Genomic DNA, 22360 nt, shown 5'->3' with positions numbered 1-22360 from the left:
AGCTGACTTTGTTTCATCCAAATTCACATCAGCTCACCACCCAGTGTGTGAGTCTCACTCCCCAGAGAGTTTCTCTACTCCTCTCCTTCCTCTTTTATCCCCTATTTTCTTGTGTATGTAAACAGAAGTAAAGCATTTTTGGGCTCCAAGGCAGAGCATGATGATCAAACACCATGCACGATCAATGACTTTGAAGAGATCTAACATCCCTGATAAATGTATTTCACACAGAAGGAACAGCAGAAATGAAGAAATTCACTTCTGGAGCCAATGGCCACATGTTTTCTCTCTTTAGACTGAGAGAAGAAAAACAAGAGAACAAAGTTTAAGAAAGGAAAGGCTGCATCTTTTTCTTGCACATTGCATTGCTTGGTCCTCGTGCGTTTTTGATTACATGGCCAAACGACTGTAGGCCTGTAAGCTTACGAGCAGGGAGGAGTCAGTGAGAGAGAAGAGGAGCTCGAAAAGAAGTTTCATTAGTGTGTCTCGTGTCTCAGAAGTAAAATTTCTCATTAAGAGTCTGATTTTGAACAGAAGACAACGTGCGTTAACATCACAATTTTCTTCCATCTCTGTGTGGAGTTGAACTGTGAATGTGGATAACAATGGTGTATTGCACAGGTATCAAAAAGCCTCATATGTCCAAACACAATCTTAGAGTAAACTGCACTCCGTTTTTCATAAGTCTGAGGGTTTCACACTTGAGCAAAAGCAAGTAAAGATTAGAGTTAGAAGACTTCCTGTTCTTGGTGGCGTAGCTGAAATGAAGCTTCCTGTCACCAAATGCTAAGGTAAAGGCAGGCTCTTTTGGTGTGACATCACTCCCACTTGCTTGACTTGAAACCAGAAGCGAGGTTTAGGTTTGGGGAACAAGTCCAGGAAGCTGTGTCAACTGATAAGACAGAAAACGCATGTAGCTTTAAAAAAACAACGTTTTTAACTTATTATTTTAGGGTTAGGGTAGAGTTGAGTTAAGAATTTAGAAATACAGCTTCAGTTTGGCGGGTGAATTTCTGCCTGTTGGTCCCCAGTAGGACTATATTGTATGGTGTGTGGCCGCACACACCCAAACTCCTGGATATGGCGGGTCTCTGTTGTCTGAAGATCGTGCTGCTCTGGGCTGGAATCATCGGTTTGGCCAACTGTAAGTAACCAAATGCGTCTTCTTTATGAAGGGACTGTGGGAAAAAAAGGGTGTTGTATGAAGTTGTGTCCTTGTGTCTGTCATCTTAGAGTCTTCTAGGAGAAAAAAAAATCTGTAAAGGATGTAAAACACGAATGATTGCCAACGATAACCGATGAAGATGTTTTAAATTCATAACCGAACTGTTTTTGAGGTTGTCGCATATGGTTGTTGAGCATGTGATCGTGTTTATGAGAAAAGGTGAAACACTTGCCTGAGATAGAGACATGAATCTGTCAGTACAAACGCTCGACAATTAGTTGTTTTTTTTAAAACTGGAAAACTTCACCACGCAAAATGTAATCATTTAAAGTAAAAACTGAGGGCAGAAATGACAAGCTACAGTATAACATGTCTTTGAGTTGTGCCTCCGTTTGTGTTACTTCACGTTTCTTAAACTTTCCAAACCCAAGAACACAAGACAGTACAGCGCACACTTGTGATGTGAGAAACTAAAAAAGTGACAGGTTTGTGAGCCCCTTTGGCAAAAGAATAAACAGTTATGTTCAATCAAAGACTGCTGTTAATAAGAAGACTCTCTTTAAAATATATTCTTTCATTTGCTATGGGAATTTTTGCAATCATGTTTCTGTTCTGCTTTGACATTGTGGGTATGATGGTGAGAGTATGAATATGTATTAGTTTGTGTGACTGTGTGTGTGTGTGTGTGTGTGTGTGTATGTGGGTGGGTGATGGTGGGGGGGGTTATGTCTGTCAGAGATGAGAGAATTTTTCAGGGTGTGTCCCTGCTAGCTCTTCACTTCAACCCTAGTTGCTGTGGGTGTATGTGATACACATCTGAGTGTGTGTGTGGTTGTGTATGTGTGCATATGCGCGTGTGTTAAGTCAGACCCACCTTACTGCCTCTTGCATCACTCACAGTTCTCCTACTGTTCAACACATCAAATCATTTCTGCTATTTTCAGCTGAGACATCTGTATACATGAGCTGAAATAAACCCTTCACTCTATTTCACTCTTGTCTTTAATGTCAGTCAGGGTCAGTTTTTGTCATTCATTTCTAACATACAGTATTTCTTAACTAGTGTGCAAGGTGAGTCATCATGGTACACCGCATCAACAGACGCTTCTTATTTATATACATCTTGACTTTTCCATTCATCACCCATTAGCAGAATTGAAACTTTAGACTCTTCCAAAGATTGTATAAATGTAGTTATCTTATCCTTAATAGCATATAGCCAGTGATGGATAATAACTAAATACCCTTACTGTACTCAATAACTTTAGTACCACTCTGATGTACTTTACTTTATGGTACTTTATACTAATTCTCTACTACACACCAGAGGGAAATATTATGCATTCACTATAGCTACTTTACAGATGATTTTATGAGTTTACAAACCTAATGAGCACACATAATACCATGCATTGTTATACAGCAAATTAAACCACCTGACAGTATTTAAAAATATCTACAATCAGCCCCAGCTCGACCAACCACAATATTAAAATGCTATTTACATGTAAGTGTGTCAGGAATACTTATCCAGTTCTATACTGTACTCTATACTAAAAGTGGGTACTTTTATATGTTAAGTAAATATTACACATAATACTTCTACTTAAGTAGCCTACAGTTTTAAATGCAAGAATTTTAACTGTACTGTATTTTAACTTTCCAAGTCCTACATTCAAAGGAAGGATCTTGTAAGAGAAAATGAATTAATCCTGTATATACAGTACTGTTCTTTTGAAACATGCAATATGTCTTTGTCACACAAGTGTTATTAAGTAGCAGAAGATGTGTCAAATAGCTTTCATCTTCATTCAGAACTTGGCTATTATTACTATTTTAATCCTAAAGGCCAAAAATCACGTGAGCACCAGTTTTATTTACTTAAACTAACTGCGTGAGAGTAACTGCGCCCCATTAAGATGCAAATTTCCAAGCTTTCTTTAGCTTGCAGCAGTACAGAGTTGTGTGATCAAAAAAGTTGACCACTTCCGTGTTCCATTCTCAGTTGCATTCATTTCCTGACAGTGCAGAGCGGAGCAGAGCAACGCGGGCAGATTGAGACCGAGCAAAAGTAAATGACTTGAGAATTCATGAAAAAAAAAAAAAAAGGGAAGTGCAGTGTCTCAAATGAAGAAGTGAGGTCAGAAATGTTAAGAATACTGCACGATTAAAGCAGTTTCTGTGAGGAGGGGGAGTGTGCTTGTCACAAAGCAAGGGATGGTGCTCTGCAGTCAATGCAAAATATAGGAAGACAGAAGAGGCAGATAAAAAAAACTGATGGTGAACACTGATAGAGAGAAAACTGATACTTGAGAGACAGATCAGACACGGTATCAGTTTCTTTACAAAGTGTTGGGCAAGTAAATGGATTCGAGGACAGGCGTCTGGCGGCCTTTAAACTCACATTGTCACTGTAACTTTAACTGCTGTCAACTTTGCACAGTTGAATTTCTTCTCAGTGGTCGCCCTGTCTCCCTTCCTCTACCTCTTTCTTCCTGTTCTTCTGCTTCTTTCCCATGGATAAAAAGCTTGTGACCTTGAACAGGTCTATGTAACAGTGTAAATATCACACCTTCATTTTGCACAGAGGAGGCTTCACTTAAAAGTATTTTGCCCATTACAATGGTGTGGCTGAAACAAACTTGATAAAATTAGGGTTTCAATGTATTTTTCACATCAAAGATATTAATTGAGCACAGTTTCATCTCTCAAACCTTTCACTGAAAAAATTCAAATCAGTCACCATGAAGTATAACGTGGTGAAATGTCACTGCAGAGAGCATGCATCTCTGCTAGATGTAGTGAAACAAGAACACGCCAACCACATCCTGACACACACTGTTTGACTGTCCTCTACCACCTCATTACTCACTGCTCATTGCTATTATTATAAAGAACAAATGGACAAAACAGCTAAGGGCCTTTTTTTTTTGTTCTATGTTATTAGAAAAAAATAAGTATTGTAACATCCAAATACAGAGTTTGATATAGATTATTTTTGGTTTATATTGAGCATAAATATTATTTTAAACAACATTGGTTTACGCTGTGATTTCGAATGACTAAGAATGAGGATATAACAAGGGAAGGTCCATCATCAGAGCCCATTGGTGCTTTACTATGAGCTAGTGATCTGTCCAAACTGAAACAAATTTTATATGTGTGTGGAGGATCTGGCTTTCAGTGCAAAGCAGGAAATAGCGGTTTGCTGCCTGGAATAGCAAGTGTTGCTCTTTGCCGCAGTGTCATAGCAACCAGGTTGTACAGCGCTGCCTCACGCAGAACTTCAGATAAAAAATAGTCAATTTTTCCTCTTTTTGATAAAGGTTTGGCCCTGCTGAAAGACTTTTATTGGTCAGATGGAAGTGGACACTTTAATAAAACTTAACATATAGAACACATTTGTTGATGTTTTTTTGTTTGTATCTTTTTTCTGTATACTGTGCAGTTTGACAAAAAAACAAAGCTGATCTCTTTTCTCTTTTGTAATTCCAGGTCAAAATCCTTCAGGTGGGTGGTAAAACACAAGTTACCTTCTATACAACATTTAATTGTTATTATAATGAATATAATTTTTCATGCTAATTATGCTACCGGCTGCAGCTTCCCACTAGCTCACGCTGTCGCATCTCTTCACGGCCACAGCGGCATCGAAGCCAGCTAAATTTCATGAAATGAGTATGTAAATAATGTCCTCTCACATATGCACAATGAGTGACAGAAGTATATTTATTCAGTAGTTGGGTTAACATTGGCCTCCATTTTAATGACCTGTCTCACCCAAGTTTTAATTGCAAACTACATGCAGAAACCTAACAGTTAGCAACATGATAAACAAAAAATGTTGCCCGCATATTGCATTTATTTTCTTATCTACACACAGTTATTTATGTACAAAATATGTAAATGTAATTTGTGCTCATTTCAGAAAATTTTGCTTTTCCAAAGCAGCATGAAATGCTTATGTTGATATAGTAAGCAGCTACTGTGACATTCATATAGTGAATGGATGAATTTCTTAACTGGCTTGCTTTTAAGCTGAATTTAAGAATAACTACCGTAACAATAACTTAATGCATCATCTTTACCACAATTTAAGGATCCTCACATCATGTTACCATATTCCAGTGAGGATACATAGTGTTTATAAAATGTATTAAGTTATATAGGCTACAGTAGTGGTGCATTGATTTCCTGCACAATGAAATGTTTTTCACGTTTCTGCTTCCTGTCTAATTTGTCTGAAATGTCTCAAACTAATGTTGTGATTGCTCATTTCCTAACCTCTTTTCATTGGTAGTTACGCTGTATCTGAGATCTGTTGTAATGATATTTAGATGTGTTTAATCTCATTTTGGGAAACTGCTAACTCAGACAAATTGAGTCTGGAGAATTTATAGTATAAAAGTTATTTTAGTCCTTCTGTGTAAAGTGTTTTTGCAAGGGGCTCAGTGTGTTACAAATGTAACTTTTCATCAAAGGAACAAGTAAGTCACCGAAACCTAATATTTCCTGATAGTGGGTGCAGTTTGAACATGATATTATCTGGAAAATTTGGTAAACTTGTTTCCTTCTTATCTACTGATCCTGGCTTGATAGAAATAAACTGTGAGAGTTTATCCCACAGTGAGAAATCTATAAAAACTTCAAATCAGTCTTTGTTAACTCTGGTTTAATAATAGTTACTTTATATATTTATATACAATATATCTTTATTGTTTAGTCAATAATTAGTTAATATATTGACTTAGATTTACTCTATGCAGAAGCTAAGCTACGTAGCTATTAGTGTAGCATTATATCAACACTGTACCACTGTTGACACAATTGTATGAAGGTTGGAAACCATTTAGAAAACCTTGATAGATTTTGCAATAGGAACCGGACAAAAACAGGAAGCATTTGAACTCAAAACAATAAATGCTCAACCGGATTCTATTTCTGCTGTTCTAGCTGTAAAGTACTACAACTACTTTCTCCCTCTAAATATTAATTAACTTCCACTCAGTGCTATGATTTTTTTAATCATCTCTTGTCCTTTTCTCTTACCTTCACCACCTACCACATGTGGTACTTTTTAATGTTGTTGAAACTGACATTGTGGCATTGAGTTTGGCCTGATTTTTGTTCTCTTGGAATGCAGATAATTCAACTCTCTCACCTCCACGCACCTATTCCACTTCACCTTCAGTAACCACCCTATCTGCCTCAACTCCACGCACCACGACAGAAGCTCCTGTCGTGTCTTCAACCACCCAAACAACTGCCCACATACCTCCACTCACCACGCAGACCCTCACCTCAGAGTCCTCAAATCAGACACTCAGTTCAAACACCACGTCTGGTAATGTATTCAGCCTCCGTTAACAGTGTTACTGGGAACATTAGCATTGCATTCAGCATATTATCCTGAACCAGTAGTGCCATTGTGTGAGGTAAGACTATTGGCAGTAAAGTATTTCTACTTGAAGGTGACCTCCAGCATGCTCTCCTTCCTACAGCCTCTTCTCCTGCAAGCACCTCATCCTCACCCACAAACACTTCAACCAGCAGGGAACCAGACTCTCAAACAAACCAAACTCACAGCACGACCTCGCCTCCAACCACTGCGCCCAACACCACAGTCATTACAACCATCCCAGGTTGGAACGTTCTAATTTACAACCCAACTCTATTTCTTCTTATATTAGATTGTGTTTAAACTGTGTTATTCATAGACAACAGCTACTAACACTAGTATAGGATACGGTTTATACAAGTACATAAAATACAGACACATGTTTCACTTGAAGTAGCTCTGTATACTCTGCTCGAGTATTTCAAAGTTTTATAATAATGTATCAATATTTTGTTGTTCCCTTTTCTAATGTCAATTGAATGCGTTCTTCAGCCAGCACACCAGCCCCTCCACCTCCACAGTGTGAGTATCAATATTTCTCTCCAGTATTACAGTTTTAGAGAGTGTTTGCATTTTACTTACCTATTTAGTTATGTTAGCTGCACAATTAGACATCGGCACTGTGAAATTAGCAGAAACACATGTAGCTCCTCCAGTGACAGGCATTAGCAAGAGGTCCTGATTAAAATACAGGGCTTTATTGCTGGTCAACCCGTGAGAACTGGGTTAAAGACATAGAAAATACATTAACAAAAATAATGCTGTATGCATGTCTCATACATCTTGTGTTATAACCAAGCATATATACAGCTAGACACTTTACAGTTTGATTGAATAAACCGAAAATGACACAATAACCAATTACACCTTCACAGCAGATAAACAGCCAACAAACCTCATTGCTGCTTATCACGAAGACTACATAAGTTAACTTACGTAATTATGACAACAACAGTGGGGCAGGTTTTCAAAGTTTCAAAGTTTCACCCGAAACACTCGGGCCGAACAAATAATTGATAAATTTAGCTGTAAACATACAGCTAGACGGAATTAATTATTTGTTCCGCCCCAGTGTTTCACCCGAGTGCCTTTTAGCTCTGGGGTGAAACATTGGAAACTTGCCCGCGAAAGAGAATCCCGTTTCCACTGTTGTTGTCATAAGTACATAAGTTAACTTATGTACTCTTCGTGATAAGTATTAGTAAATAGTATTGCGATTGTTCATAAAATATGAATTTTATTTTGAATTTTTTCTTCTGGCTTTATTTTGAAAGTGTAACCGGACGTTGCTTATTTATTTTCCTAATTCAGTCCACCTGGACGTGGGTAAATAAATGTGTTGTTGCTAACTTGACGGTGCCACAGTCTCATATCAATCAAACATCCCTGCTCGTCCAAAAGTGATTCTAATCAACTGACCAAGTAACTGTCTGAGATTAAAAAATGTCATCAGGTGGTTTGTATTAACTAAGAGATTTCATAATTCTGTTGGTTTTATGTGCAGGTGATTACACTGTTGTACCGATCAAGTTTGGCCTCAAGATTACATTGACTACAGGATCTACTGCTGGTAACTACATCATAAACATTGTAAAAGAAGGCAGACTAGAGAACAAAACGAGAATCAACCATCAGGACTCCAATCAAACCTCATCACATGACATCAAACACCTGAAGCCCTGTACTGCATATGAGCACAGTGTGGCATTTATTGATAGAACTGGCAACCAAACCTGTAACAGCACTGGAAATGAAACTACAACAACACCTGGAATGAGTGAGTAAAAATAATTGATACTGTTGAATTGCATCATATTTTCTTTTCATTCATAAAAAATGAGACTGTTTGTAAAACAGGAAGACATTTGTGCATCACTTGTATATTTCAGAGGAAACGGACATTGATGATGTCAGCTGCATCCCTGGATATGTTTGTTACCGGAGTGAATGGGACATCAGGTCTTCATTTTCAACACCAAATACTATTCTAGCTGTGCCATGCCAAAGTGACAGGAACGCAATCTGCATCAAACCTGGTTACAATGACATTTGCTCCAATTTGACGACAATCTTTACATCAGCAGGAAACTGTGTGAACTCTTCCTTTATCAAAACCAAAAGCATCAGTGTTGGTATGTACAGTAGAGTCCTCCTGTATTTTGAATTATATTTGGTGCCGACCTTACTTAATAATCTTTAATGTGTGTGCTGTTTTTTTCTTTGACAGATTTTTTAAATCCAAGTGAAATAAATCAGACGGCTCCAACTGGACTTCCTGCGGAAATAAAACCAACATTACCTCCAAACTGTGATCTCACTGTTGATTACACCTGTCAGGGTAAGTGGAGAGAAGTCTGTCAAAAACATTATGAATGATTTATATGGTAATAGAGGCAATATGCACCATTAGATGCTCTCACTGTACTAAGATAACAGTTCAGAGGCACTGAGGTACAAATACCAGTTGCTGAAGAAACGTTGTCATCCTTGTGTCTCCTCAGAAAATGGAAATCCCAACAACACCAAGCAATTGTCGGAGCTGGAGCCGTTCACAGACTACAGCTGTACTGGTCAGATCAAGAACATCAGTGATGTCATCATAACAAACACACCTGCTATCAAGTTCAACATTGAGTGTGGTATGTGATATTCACTTTACCTCAGTGCAATCATAAGAACAATAAGATAACTATGGATAAAAGGACAACACCAGATACTCAGTGTTAATGATTTCTAATGTGTTCTAACAGATATTGAAATAAGAATCGACCAAAGTAGGAAACCAACCAATACCTCCATTGATCTGAGTTGGACCACAACCAGTAGGAACTGTAAAGATCTTCCCAATCTTCCGAAGCTTTCTTATCACTGCAGTTGTGTGACGAAACACAGTGGTAAGTAAAATGATTTAGATTCACTCTTTGATTATTAAGCATTTGAAGATTATTTTACTGGTCAGTTTACCTAAATAGTGAAATATACTGTGGACATTTGAATCATCCATGGAACATATATATAGAGAGATTGTTTGATTGATTGATATCCAGTTTGTTATCACTTAATAGGTAACTTAACCAACAAAACAATCTGCTGTTGTATTTTCCCTTAATTGTGTCTTTGTTGCCTTGTTATTCAATCAAACACAACAGACCAACGACAAGCTGGAGTTAACAAACATCCACAAGGAGGAACATGTAATTTTACTGATCTGAAACCATTCACCGTCTATACCTGTGAAGTCCAACCCACCTACAACAACAAGGACGTTGACCAATCAACTAAAATTAGACAGAAAACTGACGTTGGAGGTAAGTGTACAAAATTGATCTTTTGGTGAAAATTACAGTCAGCACCTGAATAATACAAACAGACTACATCCTGACTACTTATTTATTAAGGTTGTGTATTTTATATATAGTTGAATATCCAGTTAAAACAACTGTGTGGCAGTAAAAGTAAATACTTTCTGAAACACTTTCTAAGACCATACAGAGTTGAAACTGTTTTGGAAGAATTTTGGCAGAAAACTGACTCTTGTACAAGAAATATAGATACTAAATGAATCTGGAACATCATTTATAATTAATTATGTTTGTATTATTGGTAACACTTTATAATGAGTACACACTATTAAGCATTAGTTAAGCATGAATAAATACTGAATTCATCATTTATAACGCATGAATACACATTAGTATGTCGTTTATAAACACAGTTAAAAATGTTTTATTCATCATTGATAAGCACATTAGTTATGGATTAGTAAATACTGAATCCATCATTTATAAAGCATGTTTCTGCTGTAAATAGTCATTACTATGTGGTTTATAATCACAGTTATAAATGTTTTACTCTTCATTGTACTGTACATTTCTGCATGCACTTGCACATCCACTATTCAGACATGTATTAATGATTAGTGACTGTGTTAGCAGATGTTCTATAAAACCCACAACAAATTCATTTTCTAATGATGGCCTATAAACAGTTATTAATGCAGGAATTCACAGGTGAGTGCCTAGCAGCGGCAGGTCGGCTTAGCCACCGCGGGCGGGTCGGTAACGTTAGTAACGTTAGTAACGTGAGTCGGGGAGCGAGGGCAAACACCTGCAGCTGCTGACAAGCTAACGTTATCTTTCAACCATAATGTGTGCTACCAAACAAAGACACATACTCTCCTCTAGTGCCGCTGACGGCCGCCGACTCCAATGTGTTTCTCCATGCTCCCCTTGGCTGCACTGTCACAAACTTCTGAGAGTTAACGTAAATATGACGTAACATCCCGCTCTCAGCACGTCATCACGTTGATGACGTTCTGAGAGCGGGAGCTCAACATACACGTCCCAAACAGATAAGATCACAACAATAGCATGTGTTCATAAACCACCCTTGTTCGTCTTCATACAATATGTTGGGAAGTTGCAGTAAATATCAATACAATATGTTCTATATCCCTTTGTGTTGTGTCTCTCCTTCGTCTGTTAAGATAACTGAACATTTTGTGAGTCTCGAGGCATTGCCAGCCTTTATATCTCATTTGTAAATCCTTAATAAGCCATAGATAGTGCTCACTTTAGATAAGCTTGTGCAAAATACTTAATTAATGAGTAGTAAGTGCTTTGTAACTGTGAATTCCTGCATTAATAACTGTTTATAGGCCATCATTAGAAAATGAATTTGTTGTGGGTTTTATAGAACATCTGCTAACACAGTCACTAATCATTAATACATGTCTGAATAGTGGATGTGCAAGTGCATGCAGAAATGTACAGTACAATGAAGAGTAAAACATTTATAAGTGTGATTATAAACCACATAGTAATGACTATTTACAGCAGAAACATGCTTTATAAATGATGAATTCAGTATTTACTAATCCATAACTAATGTGCTTATCAATGATGAATAAAACATTTTTAACTGTGTTTATAAACTACATACTAATGTGTATTCATGCGTTATAAATGATGAATTCAGTATTTATTCATGCTTAACTAATGCTTAATAGTGTGTACTCATTATAAAGTGTTACCGTATTATTTTAGATAATTATAGTCGTTTTAATTCTAAATGCATTTTTTGTATTCATATTATATATTTATATACACCCATATGTATTTATATAAATGGTGTAATTTATCTATTTATGCCAATATTCTGTCGGTTTACGGTATAGGAAGATCTCACTTGAAGACATTATAATGAACATTACATTGTAGCTCCAGTCATTAGTGAAGAAGAGGCCGTGGACACAAGATGTACCAGGAATGCACAGTAGACTTTAAATTCCAATAATAGTGATTATTCTCAGTGTTGCTCAAGAAATCAATCAGGTTCAGTCAGTTCTGATCAGTTTATTTATCACAGGTACTGTGGTGAATAAAGTCTGCAGTGTGGTAACAGAGTATTATAATATTATAGACTTTGTTAGTGTTAAATTGTAATGAATACATTCAATTTATGAAACTCATTTAAATGGATTAATTAATTTTACATTCACTATAAATGTTGAATTAAAACAATGTTACTAAATTAAAACAATTAAACATAAAACATAAAATTATGTTTATGTTAAAAATAAAACATAACATTTTCCAAATAACTATTCTCTTTTCCTTTACTTTTAGGAATAATTTGTAAAATAATTACTTTAAAATGGAATCAAGAAATTTACTTTGAGTACCATTTTGTTTAACTGGTTTTAAACTATTCTTATGGTTGTATCTAACAGAAAATATGTTGTTTTTCTTCACTCTCTTACAGTACCAGCAGTAGTTACTAACCTGAAGGTGGATCTTGTGGAGCATAATGTGATTAAAGTAACCTGCCATACTGTAAACAATTTTAATGGACCTGAGGAGAAATACATTGCATGTCTTAATGACTGTAATGAGAAGAACCTTAAACAAGAAAAGAATAAATGTGAATTTGAATTCAAAGATCTAAGCTACTTAACAACCTACAAAGTGAAGGTTTGTATAATCCTAATTTTTGGTTTCTACATTATTCCAACTTTATTGCTTATATTTCTTTAAATGCTAAACTTCGTGATAAACAGATTTTCTGTCTTTCCAGGTGACTGGTTTCAATGGAGAATTGGAGAGCAAACCAGTGATGAAGGTCATTGACACTTCATGTATGTGCAGTTTTAATTAATACCACAAATTGTCTCACATTGTTCAGATTGACATACAGAACATTTTCTGTACATTGTATCTTTAACATAAATGCTACCACATTGATATTTTTCTCCCATCATTTTACAGATAATGACAAAGCTCTGATTGGGTTTCTGGTCTTCCTCATCATCCTCACGTCTGTGGCTCTGCTTTTGGTCATCTACAAGATTTACATTCTGAAGCGCAGAAAGTCCCAGTAAGGATCACTCTGGATCTGATCTGCTGCATCAGTTGATTGTCTCATTGCTTCTGCTTTTTGTTTATTTGTTTGTTTAGCACAAATACACCTGAAGATTTTGTTCTTTTGATGAGGCAATGTGTTTCAATTTGCTTTGCATTGTTTTTGCATTTGAATTGCATTTTAGACAGAAAGATCATTACTGTTGTTAAACTCTTTGTGTGGGCCGTTTTTTGAAGCCACTCTTCACCATTTTCTTGCAGTGACTTGAGTGAAAACATAAATCTCATTTCGACAACAAGTGAGTAGACTTTCAGTTTTCTGTGTGGATTTTGTCTTGAACAAGATGATTATTGCAGTCTTGATAAGATGTAATAAGTGACACTCACGTGTAGCAGCTATCATTTTCAGATAATCGACTGTACTGTAATTTGGAGTAGTGGCTATTATATATATAATATTACAGTGATGTTTCTGTTTCTCTTCTGGCCGGTTTGCTGTTGTAGATGATGAGGAGAACCTGATGCCTGTCGAGCCAATTGCAGCTGAGGTCCTGCTGGAAGCCTACAAGAGGAAGCTCGCTGATGAGGGAAGACTTTTCCTGGCTGAGTTTCAGGTAAATTTAATACCTGTGTTCTTTTTGCAGGGCATTATTTGGGGTATTTTTTCTAATGGAGTGGCAGAGAAGGAGATAACATGTAACTAAAGCCCAAGGCTGAACAAGGAGGTTGGATGTGTGTACTCTAGAATTGCTTTTTATTGGTCTTTGGCATTAGCAATTAAATTACACGATTTGTTTCTGCTTTCAGAGCATCCCCAGAATTTTCTCAAGGTACAGCGTGAAAGAGGCCAAAAAGCCCTGCAATGTCCCCAAGAACCGATACGTGGACATCCTGCCATGTGAGTTGGGGGCAGTCCAACAACCCATAATGCTTTTTAGATATAAGAGATAAAAGAACTTACTAGATGTGTGATGTCTACTTTTGAAGTAAATCACATCATCATTTTGTACCTTGTAACTAGGCATGGATTTTGCAATAATGCTATGGTAGCTGTATATGTATTAAATTATTGTGAGGAATGTTGCAAATCAATGATCAGGATGGTTTTATTGAAATATCGGACTCACAGAATAGATATTTTGCTCTTAAATTTCAGTTTTAAACAACTTATTTACTGACTTTATCGGAAGTTTACACACACTTGATAATTACTGGTGTTTTTAGGGTTGTTGTGATGTTTATTTATATATTCTTTCTGTCCTCTGTGAACCAGATGATTATAACCGCGTGCAGCTGACCACCGGAAATGGAGAAGCAGGATGTGACTACATCAATGCCAGCTTCATTGATGTATGAATAACACACTCAAAACTCACAAGAGTTACTAAACATTATCAAACTACATACAAATAATGAAAAATGTTAAAGGGCTACATTTTTGGGCTAAATAGACACAAAGTTCATGACCTTTTTCAGACAATATATACCTTATTGAACATAATTTATTTTCCTGCTGCAGGGATACAAGGAATCCAAGAAGTACATTGCAGCTCAAGGTAAAGTAAAGGTCTAATATTCTTCACACACTCTGTCAGTGCACTTCTGTTATGTTTCCGGTTGGTACTAAGTAAGCATGCTTGTGTGTACAGTATATATATTCTGTGTGTGTGTGTTTTAGGACCAAAGGAGGAAACTGTGAGTGACTTCTGGAGGATGGTCTGGGAGCAGCAGTCCTCTATCATTGTCATGGTAACGCGTTGTGAAGAAGGAAACAGGGTAAGAACAGTTTTAACTTTTTGTTGACTTTGGTTGTTATGTGGCATCGTTACAGTGGTATTTTAGTTAAACATTGTCCTCTGTGTGAGAGAAAAATGAGCTTCCAAAACTGACTGACTTGAGTTTGTCTTTTACTTAAACACACTCACATCATAGCTACTCCGCCGTTAATACTGTATTAAATAAAGACAGGCCCAAAACTCACACTGTGGTCTTTACAAAAAAAGACTTTGGTCTTGTGTCTCTGACGCTCTCTCGTCTCACAGGTGAAGTGTGCGCAATACTGGCCATCTCCAGATCGAGAGACGGAGATCTTTGAGGAGTTTATTGTGAAGCTGAACTCAGAAGACTACTGTCCAGATTACACCATCCGCCATCTCAGCCTAACTAATGTAAGTCTAACACAGTGTAATTAAATAAATGTATATTCTTACTGCGGGCCACACAGTTTTGCATGTGTGTCCGTGTAGAAGTGACAGTCAGTATATCTGTCCATCTTTATCTCAATAAATATATTAATACTGATTAGATATAAATACGGGGCGGCAGTAGCTCAGTGTGTAGGGACTTGGCTTGGGAACCGGAGGGTTGCCGCTTCAAGTCCCACAGACCACAAAATATGGAGTGTGTACTGGTAGCTGGAGAGGTGCCAGTTTCACCTCCTGTGCACTGCCGAGGTGCCCTTGAGCAAGGCAACCTAACCCCAAAAACCTGCTCATAGGGCGCTGTTAACATTGCAGCCCCATCACTCCACCATCTCTCTCTCCCCTTTGCATGTCCACAAGTGCATGAAGTGTGCATTTCACCCTGTGTGTGTGTGTGTGTGTGTGTGTGTGTGTGTGTGTGTGTGTGTGTGTGTGTGTGTGTGTGTGTGTGTGTGTGTAAAAAAAAAAAGAGTGAAAACAACAATTTCCCCTAGGGGATCAATAAAGTATTTCTTCTTCTTCTTCTACATGTGTATGTGTTTGTTTCTGTTCATGCTTGGATAACCCTCTGTGTGTGTGTGTGTGTGTGTGTGTGTGTGTGTGCTTGCAGAAGAGGGAAAAGAACTCAGAGAGGGAGGTGACCCACATTCAGTTCATGAGTTGGCCAGACCACGGAGTCCCAGGGGATCCACATCTTCTCCTGAAACTGAGGCGGCGTGTCAATGCTTTCAAGAATTTCTTCAGTGGCCCCATAGTCGTTCACTGCAGGTAAGTTCAAGGTCCTATCTCAGCCAGCTAACATTCACTTCTGCTTGTTCAAAATGTATCAAAATGTGCATAAATATCAACATTTGCACTGGCTTTAGTTGGCATAAAGTAAAGTCTGTCTGGATCACTTTCTTTCTACTTATCACCAAAGACTGCCTGCCTTTTTGTGCACACAGTAGGTTTTTTAAAAGTGTCTTTCTACACACATTTCTGCACTTGTTTCATCGTCTCCATGACTAATAATTGAGAGAAAACAGATTAAAATATGTCATTAGGAATCAGGGGACTTATCAGGCCATCTCCTCTCTCTATTTAATTCCAAACTAACACTTCACTTCCACTCTACTTGCCCCCAAAAAACATAGATGATAAAAATGTATTAACACAATGTTATTATCTCATTCATAGTGCGGGAGTCGGTAGGACGGGCACCTACATTGGCATTGATGCCATGATGGAGGGTCTGGAGGCAGAAGGCAGAGTGGACATCTACGGTTATGTAGTCAGACTGCGCAGACAGAGATGTCTAATGGTTCAAGTAGAGGTAATAATATATGAATTCAGATTGTATTTGGGACTGTGTGTGTGTGTGTGTGTGTGTGTGTGTGTGTGTGTGTGTGTGTGTGTGTGTGTGTGTGTGTGTCATTAGAATTAGAGTTAAGTTTAGTTGCTGCATAAGTTGACACACACACAAACACACACACACAAACATACAGGAAGGAAACTAACATGAACATTCAGATAAATAAAGATAAAGTGAGACAAAGATACATAAAAGTAAATGCAGCTATTATGTACAGCAAATAAGTAGAATTAGTTAATAATTAATTTAAGACAGAATACTGAAATTGAATAATTACTTGACAAACTTTTCCCTTTTTATTCAGAGTTTATTCATACATTAAAAGTAAATGTAATTAATACATTTACCTTTTTTATCTGTCACTTGACTGATGACACACTGTGAAAGTCCATTATGTGCAGCTAATACACAAAACATCTTGAATGAGTTACACTAGGATATAGTATACATACTGTATACAGTATAAAATACGTGGCCATTTCAGGGTTATTTTAGAGAAACTGAAGTGATCTCACATGGCTGGTTTAACTGTTCATGACTGTGCTGGTGTGTGAAATGAAACTGTTCTTGTCTGTGGTTATTTTGCCGCTCATCGCTGTCTAGCGCCCACCACAGGGCAGAAGCAGAAGTAGGTTGTGTCTGAGCATGTGCAGTATATGTATGTGTTATATTTTCATATAGTTGTACATTGGGTGGACAACATATTTAGAAGGCTGTGGATTGTGTAACTTAATAGCAGTTTGTCCTTTGCATATATGTTCTATCCATTAAGATAAATACTTTTGTCCTCACAGGCCCAGTACATCCTGATTCACCAGGCGCTGCTTGAGCACAATCAGTTTGGAGAGACTGAGATCACCCTGCCTGAGCTCCATAGCACGCTGAGCACGCTCAAACAGAAAAACTCGGGCAATGAACCTACCTTAATGGAGGAGGAGTTTGAGGTACGGCACTTTAATATTTATCTTATTATTTATAAATGATGTATTCATCTGTAAAGCAATGCATTGTGGCCACTTTTACATAAATTGGATTTTGTTTGATTTAAGCAGAGTAAGTAACTGACTTTTGTAAAACTGCACCTCTAACCACATAGCAACATGTGGTAACAGTGTATGAGGAAGAGACAATATTGTAAATCACCTAAAACATCTCACCTTAATAGCACTCAACATCTGTCACTGTCATTAAAAAAAATGTGTTTCTGATGCCTTTAAAATATATTTTAAAACATATTCCTTCTGTCCTTTTACCTTTTTCCCTTCCCACCTTGTATAACTTGATTTAAAAGAATTTACAGGCATTAATGTATCACTTTAAATGACTTAATAATCAAATAGTCTTTGTTTTGCCATTCAGAGACTCCCCGCCTTTAAAAACTGGAGGACATTCAACACTGGGATCACAGAAGAAAACAAGAAGAAGAATCGCTCTTCAGATGCCATCCCATGTGAGTATCAGCTCAACAGGGACAAGCCAGTCACTATAGAATAACAGTTATTGTATATTAGTGTGTGTGTGCAATATGTTTATAGTTTCACTTGAGTCATAACATATCAAACCTGCCACATTCAGATGACTTCAACCGAGTGTTGCTGAGGCTTGATGAAGGACACAGTCGTGATAGTGAACCCGATGAGGATGATGAGGAAGAGTCATCAGATGAGGAGGATGACGAATCCGCAAAGTACATCAATGCCTCCCACATAGATGTAAGTTTATTTTACTGACACTTTCAGTTTATCTACTAACCAGTTTCTGCATAAAACTGGATGCCAGGTTTGTTTAATTGAAACATGACAAACTGTGTTCTTGTTACCATCTTTCCTGTGGTAGCAGGTGTTATCTCATTAACTCTGAATGAATTCCCATCTTTCATGCAGCCAGTTGAATTTTAAAACAAGTGTAATTAAATTCATCACATCCTATTTGTTTGGACTGTGTACAACAATAGACGGATGTGTTTTCTTTCCCACACAGGGTTACTGGGGCCCACGCACCTTCATCGCAGCACAGACGCCACTGCCAGACACAATGGCTGACTTCTGGTCGATGGTTTACCAGAAGAAAGCATCTACTATTGTCATGTTGTCAAACTGTAGTGAGGAAGACAAGGTACTTAAAGTCTCACATAGTGATGTATAATATTATATGTGCCTTACATTTACAATACACTTCTTAAGACATATATTGTAAATGCACCTGTTTTCTTGTGGGTCTTCACAGGAGTCTGACTGTGTCTACTGGGATAAAGACAAGAAATCATTTGGAGACTTTGAGGTGGAGGTGGCAAGCACAGACACCTCCCCAACTTTCATCACCCGCAACATGCTGATCCGTCATGTCAAGGTAACACAACAACAACCAACTCTGTAGTTCTAACAAAGTCTGCTCTGTTTAGATGTTTATCAGTAGGATGAGGAGGGTTCTTTTAAAAATCCGATACAATGACTAATTACCTTTAAAAAATGCAACCAGTAACCTAATCCAAGCATTACAATATTGAAGTTCCGTTACTTTTAGATTAACTCAACGCCAAATGTATAAATAGACAAGAGAAATATCAATAACAGAACAATGTAACCTTAGAAAAGAAAATAGGGAAACCAAGATTTTGAGAATCAAAATGTGTTTCTACTTTTAACTTGCACTTTACTTACACTAATATATCATTCTTTATTTGTTTATGTGTTATTGTAATCCTGCTAATAATCCCCATTTTTACTAAATGTAACTGTAATCTGAGGCAACTGTAATGGATTACAGTCAGATAATCCATTACAGTTGTCGGTGTCAGATTGTGGTGTGACTGGTCATTTCAGCATCACAAGATGTTTTAACACCTCTTCTGTCGACAGAGGAAAGAGAGTCGGCCGGTGAAACACTTCCAGTTCCTGAAGTGGACGAGCGGAGAGCTGCCGGAGAAACCTCAAGATCTCACAGACATGATCAAGGACATCAAGCACAGCTGTGGCAGCAGCAAATCACAGAGGAACATACCCATACCCATCGTGGTCCACTGCAAGTAAGACATGTCGTCCGGAATCATAAAGGGGCAGTATGTCTATGACCATGACACATCCAGTTTTTTCTCATAAAGCTTTCACAGCTTTCAAAAAGCTCAATTTGGAGCCTGCAATCTCTTTTGGAAGAAATTTCCTCCCCAATCTACTTGAGTTTCTGGGCAGACCCAAGTTGTGATTCCTTCAGCTTAAAGAGCTTGATAAAGGTCAGATATCATTTGACACCAAGCTATACAGTGGTGTAAAGCTCCGCCCCCTTGTCCCACCTATTGTTAACTCATTACAAGAAAGACATATAGGAATATGTATATGATTCTCTTCTGTGTGGAGTTTGTATGTTCTTTTCTCCAGCTGGAATAGACTAAAGACACAGAATCATCTATAGGTATGAACTGGATTGAACAAATGAGCCCATATTTCTCAAACTTCTAAGCATTACACTTGTGAACAATAAAATACATTCATTAACCTATACAGCAAAGTGTAAGAGGAACATTTATGAGCAGCTCTCCGGTGATCACATGATTGATGTATGAACAGAGCAGAAATAGTTATAGTTTTATTTGTGTGAAATTCTAAACATCCAATCTAATATATTCAGAATATTTAGGGAGAAGCAGGTTGATAAATAGGATATGCTGCAGTCCACTATTACCCAGAAAAAGTGTAGTTGAAGGGATTCATGGGGGAATTGACTAATGTGTGTAATCTTAACCTTTTTATATGTGTGTTTGCTCCCTCTCCTCAGTAATGGCTCGACCCGTTCAGGGATTTTCTGTGCTCTGTGGAACCTGCTGGACAGTGCTGAAAGTGAGAAGCTGGTAGATGTTTTCCAGGTGACCAAAACCCTACGCAAGGAGCGACAGGGCATGTTCCTGAGCCTGGTAAGAAAGAGGAACTCTGGGGCTACCAGATAGCTCACCTGGTCCTTGTCAGGTGGACCAGGTTGGAGTCATACCTGTGGCCCTTTGCCATGTGTCATCCTCTCTCTCTCTCTCTCTCTCTCTCTCTCTCTCTCTCTCTCTCGCTCTCTCTCTCTCTCTACCCCATTTCCTGTCAGCTGGCCTGTCTAATAAAAAAAGGGGAAAAAGCCCCTCCCCCCCAAAAAAAACATAAAAAGAAAGAGGAACTCAATATCTATCTGTCAGCACACAGTTTCACAGCTTCAACTTCTAAAAGTGCATAGAGTGAAAAGTATTGTAACTGACTGTCAATAATGGACAGATATTTGTATATACCTCTTTCTTTCCATTTGCTATTTTACATTACAACACTTAAAGGTCACTTTGAATGCCCCTTCAATTCAGTTTTTTTGCTTATATGTTGTTTTGAAGAATTATGGTCATTATATTCTATATTTCTGTTATTGTCAACAAATACCATGAAAAGACCAAAACTAACTTGTTTATCTTGTAGTACTCTCTGACTTCCTTAGCCCGTCTGTGATGTCAGACCCAAGCCCATTAGTCCCACTGATAATGTAAATCTTGAAAAACAAGTCACTTATGTCTACTTTCATTTTTACAATCAGTTGAATGATGTCCTAAATCAGTAGCAGGATGCTCATTGTTGGTTTTGGCCTATCATTCAAAGCTGTTTTCTGGTGCTCTCTGTGTGGTATTGTATCGTTTATGAAAGGCGTGTGATAATATGATCTTAAAGATTAAGAATAGAACCTTATCTTTATGATACCACTCATATCTGTCTGTCTCTAACAGGAGCAGTACCAGTTCTTGTACGACGCAATGGAGGGTGTCTTCCCTGTCCAGAATGGGGAAGTGAAACCAGTGCAGGCCTCTGCAGCCGACTCCGTCCAGATTGTCAATGAAACCAAAGCAGCAGTGCAGCCAGCTGAAGAGAAGGCTGAGCAGCCAGCCAGCACTACCAGCAAAGAACAGCAGGAGGAGGCAGAGAGTGCTCCTCTTGTGGCTGACGGAGGGAAGGGAGACAAAGAAGAGGAACCTGAAAAGGTTTCCACAGAGACAACACCACTGGAGGACAAAAGCAATGGTCCCACTGTCACTGTGGTCTGAGAGGGGTTGCAGGGGTTTTGAAAATAATTGCTTCAGCTGAATGCTTTCTTTTAATATACTTTATGAATGTATAAACATTGTAAAAGTTTAACACAGTGTGGTTTTGGTTGAAATTTGTTAAAGAATTTGGATCAAATTTTAATGTCAATTTCCAAAACTATGATTTAAACTAAGTTATACATATTTTAGTAGTAAAAGTGTTAGGATGCAAATATATTATAATTTCTGTGAGCAAAGTTTACTGGATGCTGTTGTCAAACTAGGGTTACTGTATAGTTACATATCTAAGAACTAAATTTTTAAATATACAACAGATGTTGTTTCATAACCCTTTATATTTTAGTTAGTTTATGTATTCATTTCCTCGCTAAATAATGATGATGCTATAGTCTACATTTATATATATCTGATATAGCTGTTATTCAAAATAAGTTCAAAATTTGTTATGTGACACTGTGACATTTCATTAAAAGACTTACAAAGAAAAATACTTATGCAGAGTATTTGCTGTGATTTTAAGGTTTTGTTTTTCATCATAGACTTATAACTTCATAATTTACCAAGTCAGTCACATCTTTTAAAGGCCCCAAAAAATAAATTTTCTATCAGTATGTAACATTTTCTCACAGTCTCAGAGAGGTTTAAGTGCTCTTCTGACTGATTTGAAGTGGGCAGGGCTCTGTTGCAAAAACAATGTCACATATTTCCATTCACTCATCAAAAATTAAGCAAAATCTGGGTTAAAATCTGACGGCTAGTGATCATTAAAAGATGTGACATATGGCGAAACAGGAGGGTGTGTGACTAAAGGTTGCCAGTTTCATTTTCTG

General features: G+C 37.5%; 1 protein-coding gene across 3 annotated transcripts; it reads left to right on the top strand.

The window, feature by feature from the left end:
* The first annotated feature begins 824 nt into the window (after positions 1 to 824).
* On the top strand, positions 825 to 22020 carry ptprc (protein tyrosine phosphatase receptor type C). Of its 3 annotated transcripts, XM_051376086.1 has the most exons (31): positions 825 to 1144; positions 4661 to 4675; positions 6309 to 6509; positions 6667 to 6807; positions 7056 to 7085; positions 8068 to 8340; positions 8453 to 8695; positions 8791 to 8901; positions 9065 to 9202; positions 9314 to 9457; positions 9713 to 9871; positions 12327 to 12535; positions 12639 to 12699; positions 12830 to 12938; positions 13184 to 13221; positions 13427 to 13536; positions 13730 to 13820; positions 14196 to 14272; positions 14442 to 14478; positions 14601 to 14698; positions 14965 to 15090; positions 15734 to 15891; positions 16300 to 16435; positions 17269 to 17418; positions 17834 to 17924; positions 18050 to 18186; positions 18455 to 18589; positions 18701 to 18823; positions 19333 to 19499; positions 20246 to 20381; positions 21216 to 22020. In XM_051376086.1, the coding sequence occupies exons 1-31, from the start codon at positions 1081 to 1083 to the stop codon at positions 21528 to 21530; spliced, it is 4023 nt and encodes a 1340-aa protein (XP_051232046.1). In that variant the 5' UTR covers positions 825 to 1080; the 3' UTR covers positions 21531 to 22020. The 3 variants fall into 3 exon arrangements, with proteins under 3 accessions (XP_051232046.1, XP_051232048.1, XP_051232047.1); XM_051376088.1 differs by lacking the exon at positions 6309 to 6509 and having other exon boundaries at positions 826 to 1144; XM_051376087.1 differs by lacking the exons at positions 825 to 1144; positions 4661 to 4675 and adding an exon at positions 4825 to 4843.
* Positions 22021 to 22360: the final 340 nt, after the last annotated feature.

Source organism: Dicentrarchus labrax, unplaced genomic scaffold, assembly GCF_905237075.1.
Source record: "Dicentrarchus labrax unplaced genomic scaffold, dlabrax2021, whole genome shotgun sequence".
NCBI lineage: Eukaryota > Metazoa > Chordata > Actinopteri > Moronidae > Dicentrarchus > Dicentrarchus labrax.
This window is presented reverse-complemented; position numbering and strand designations above follow the sequence as displayed.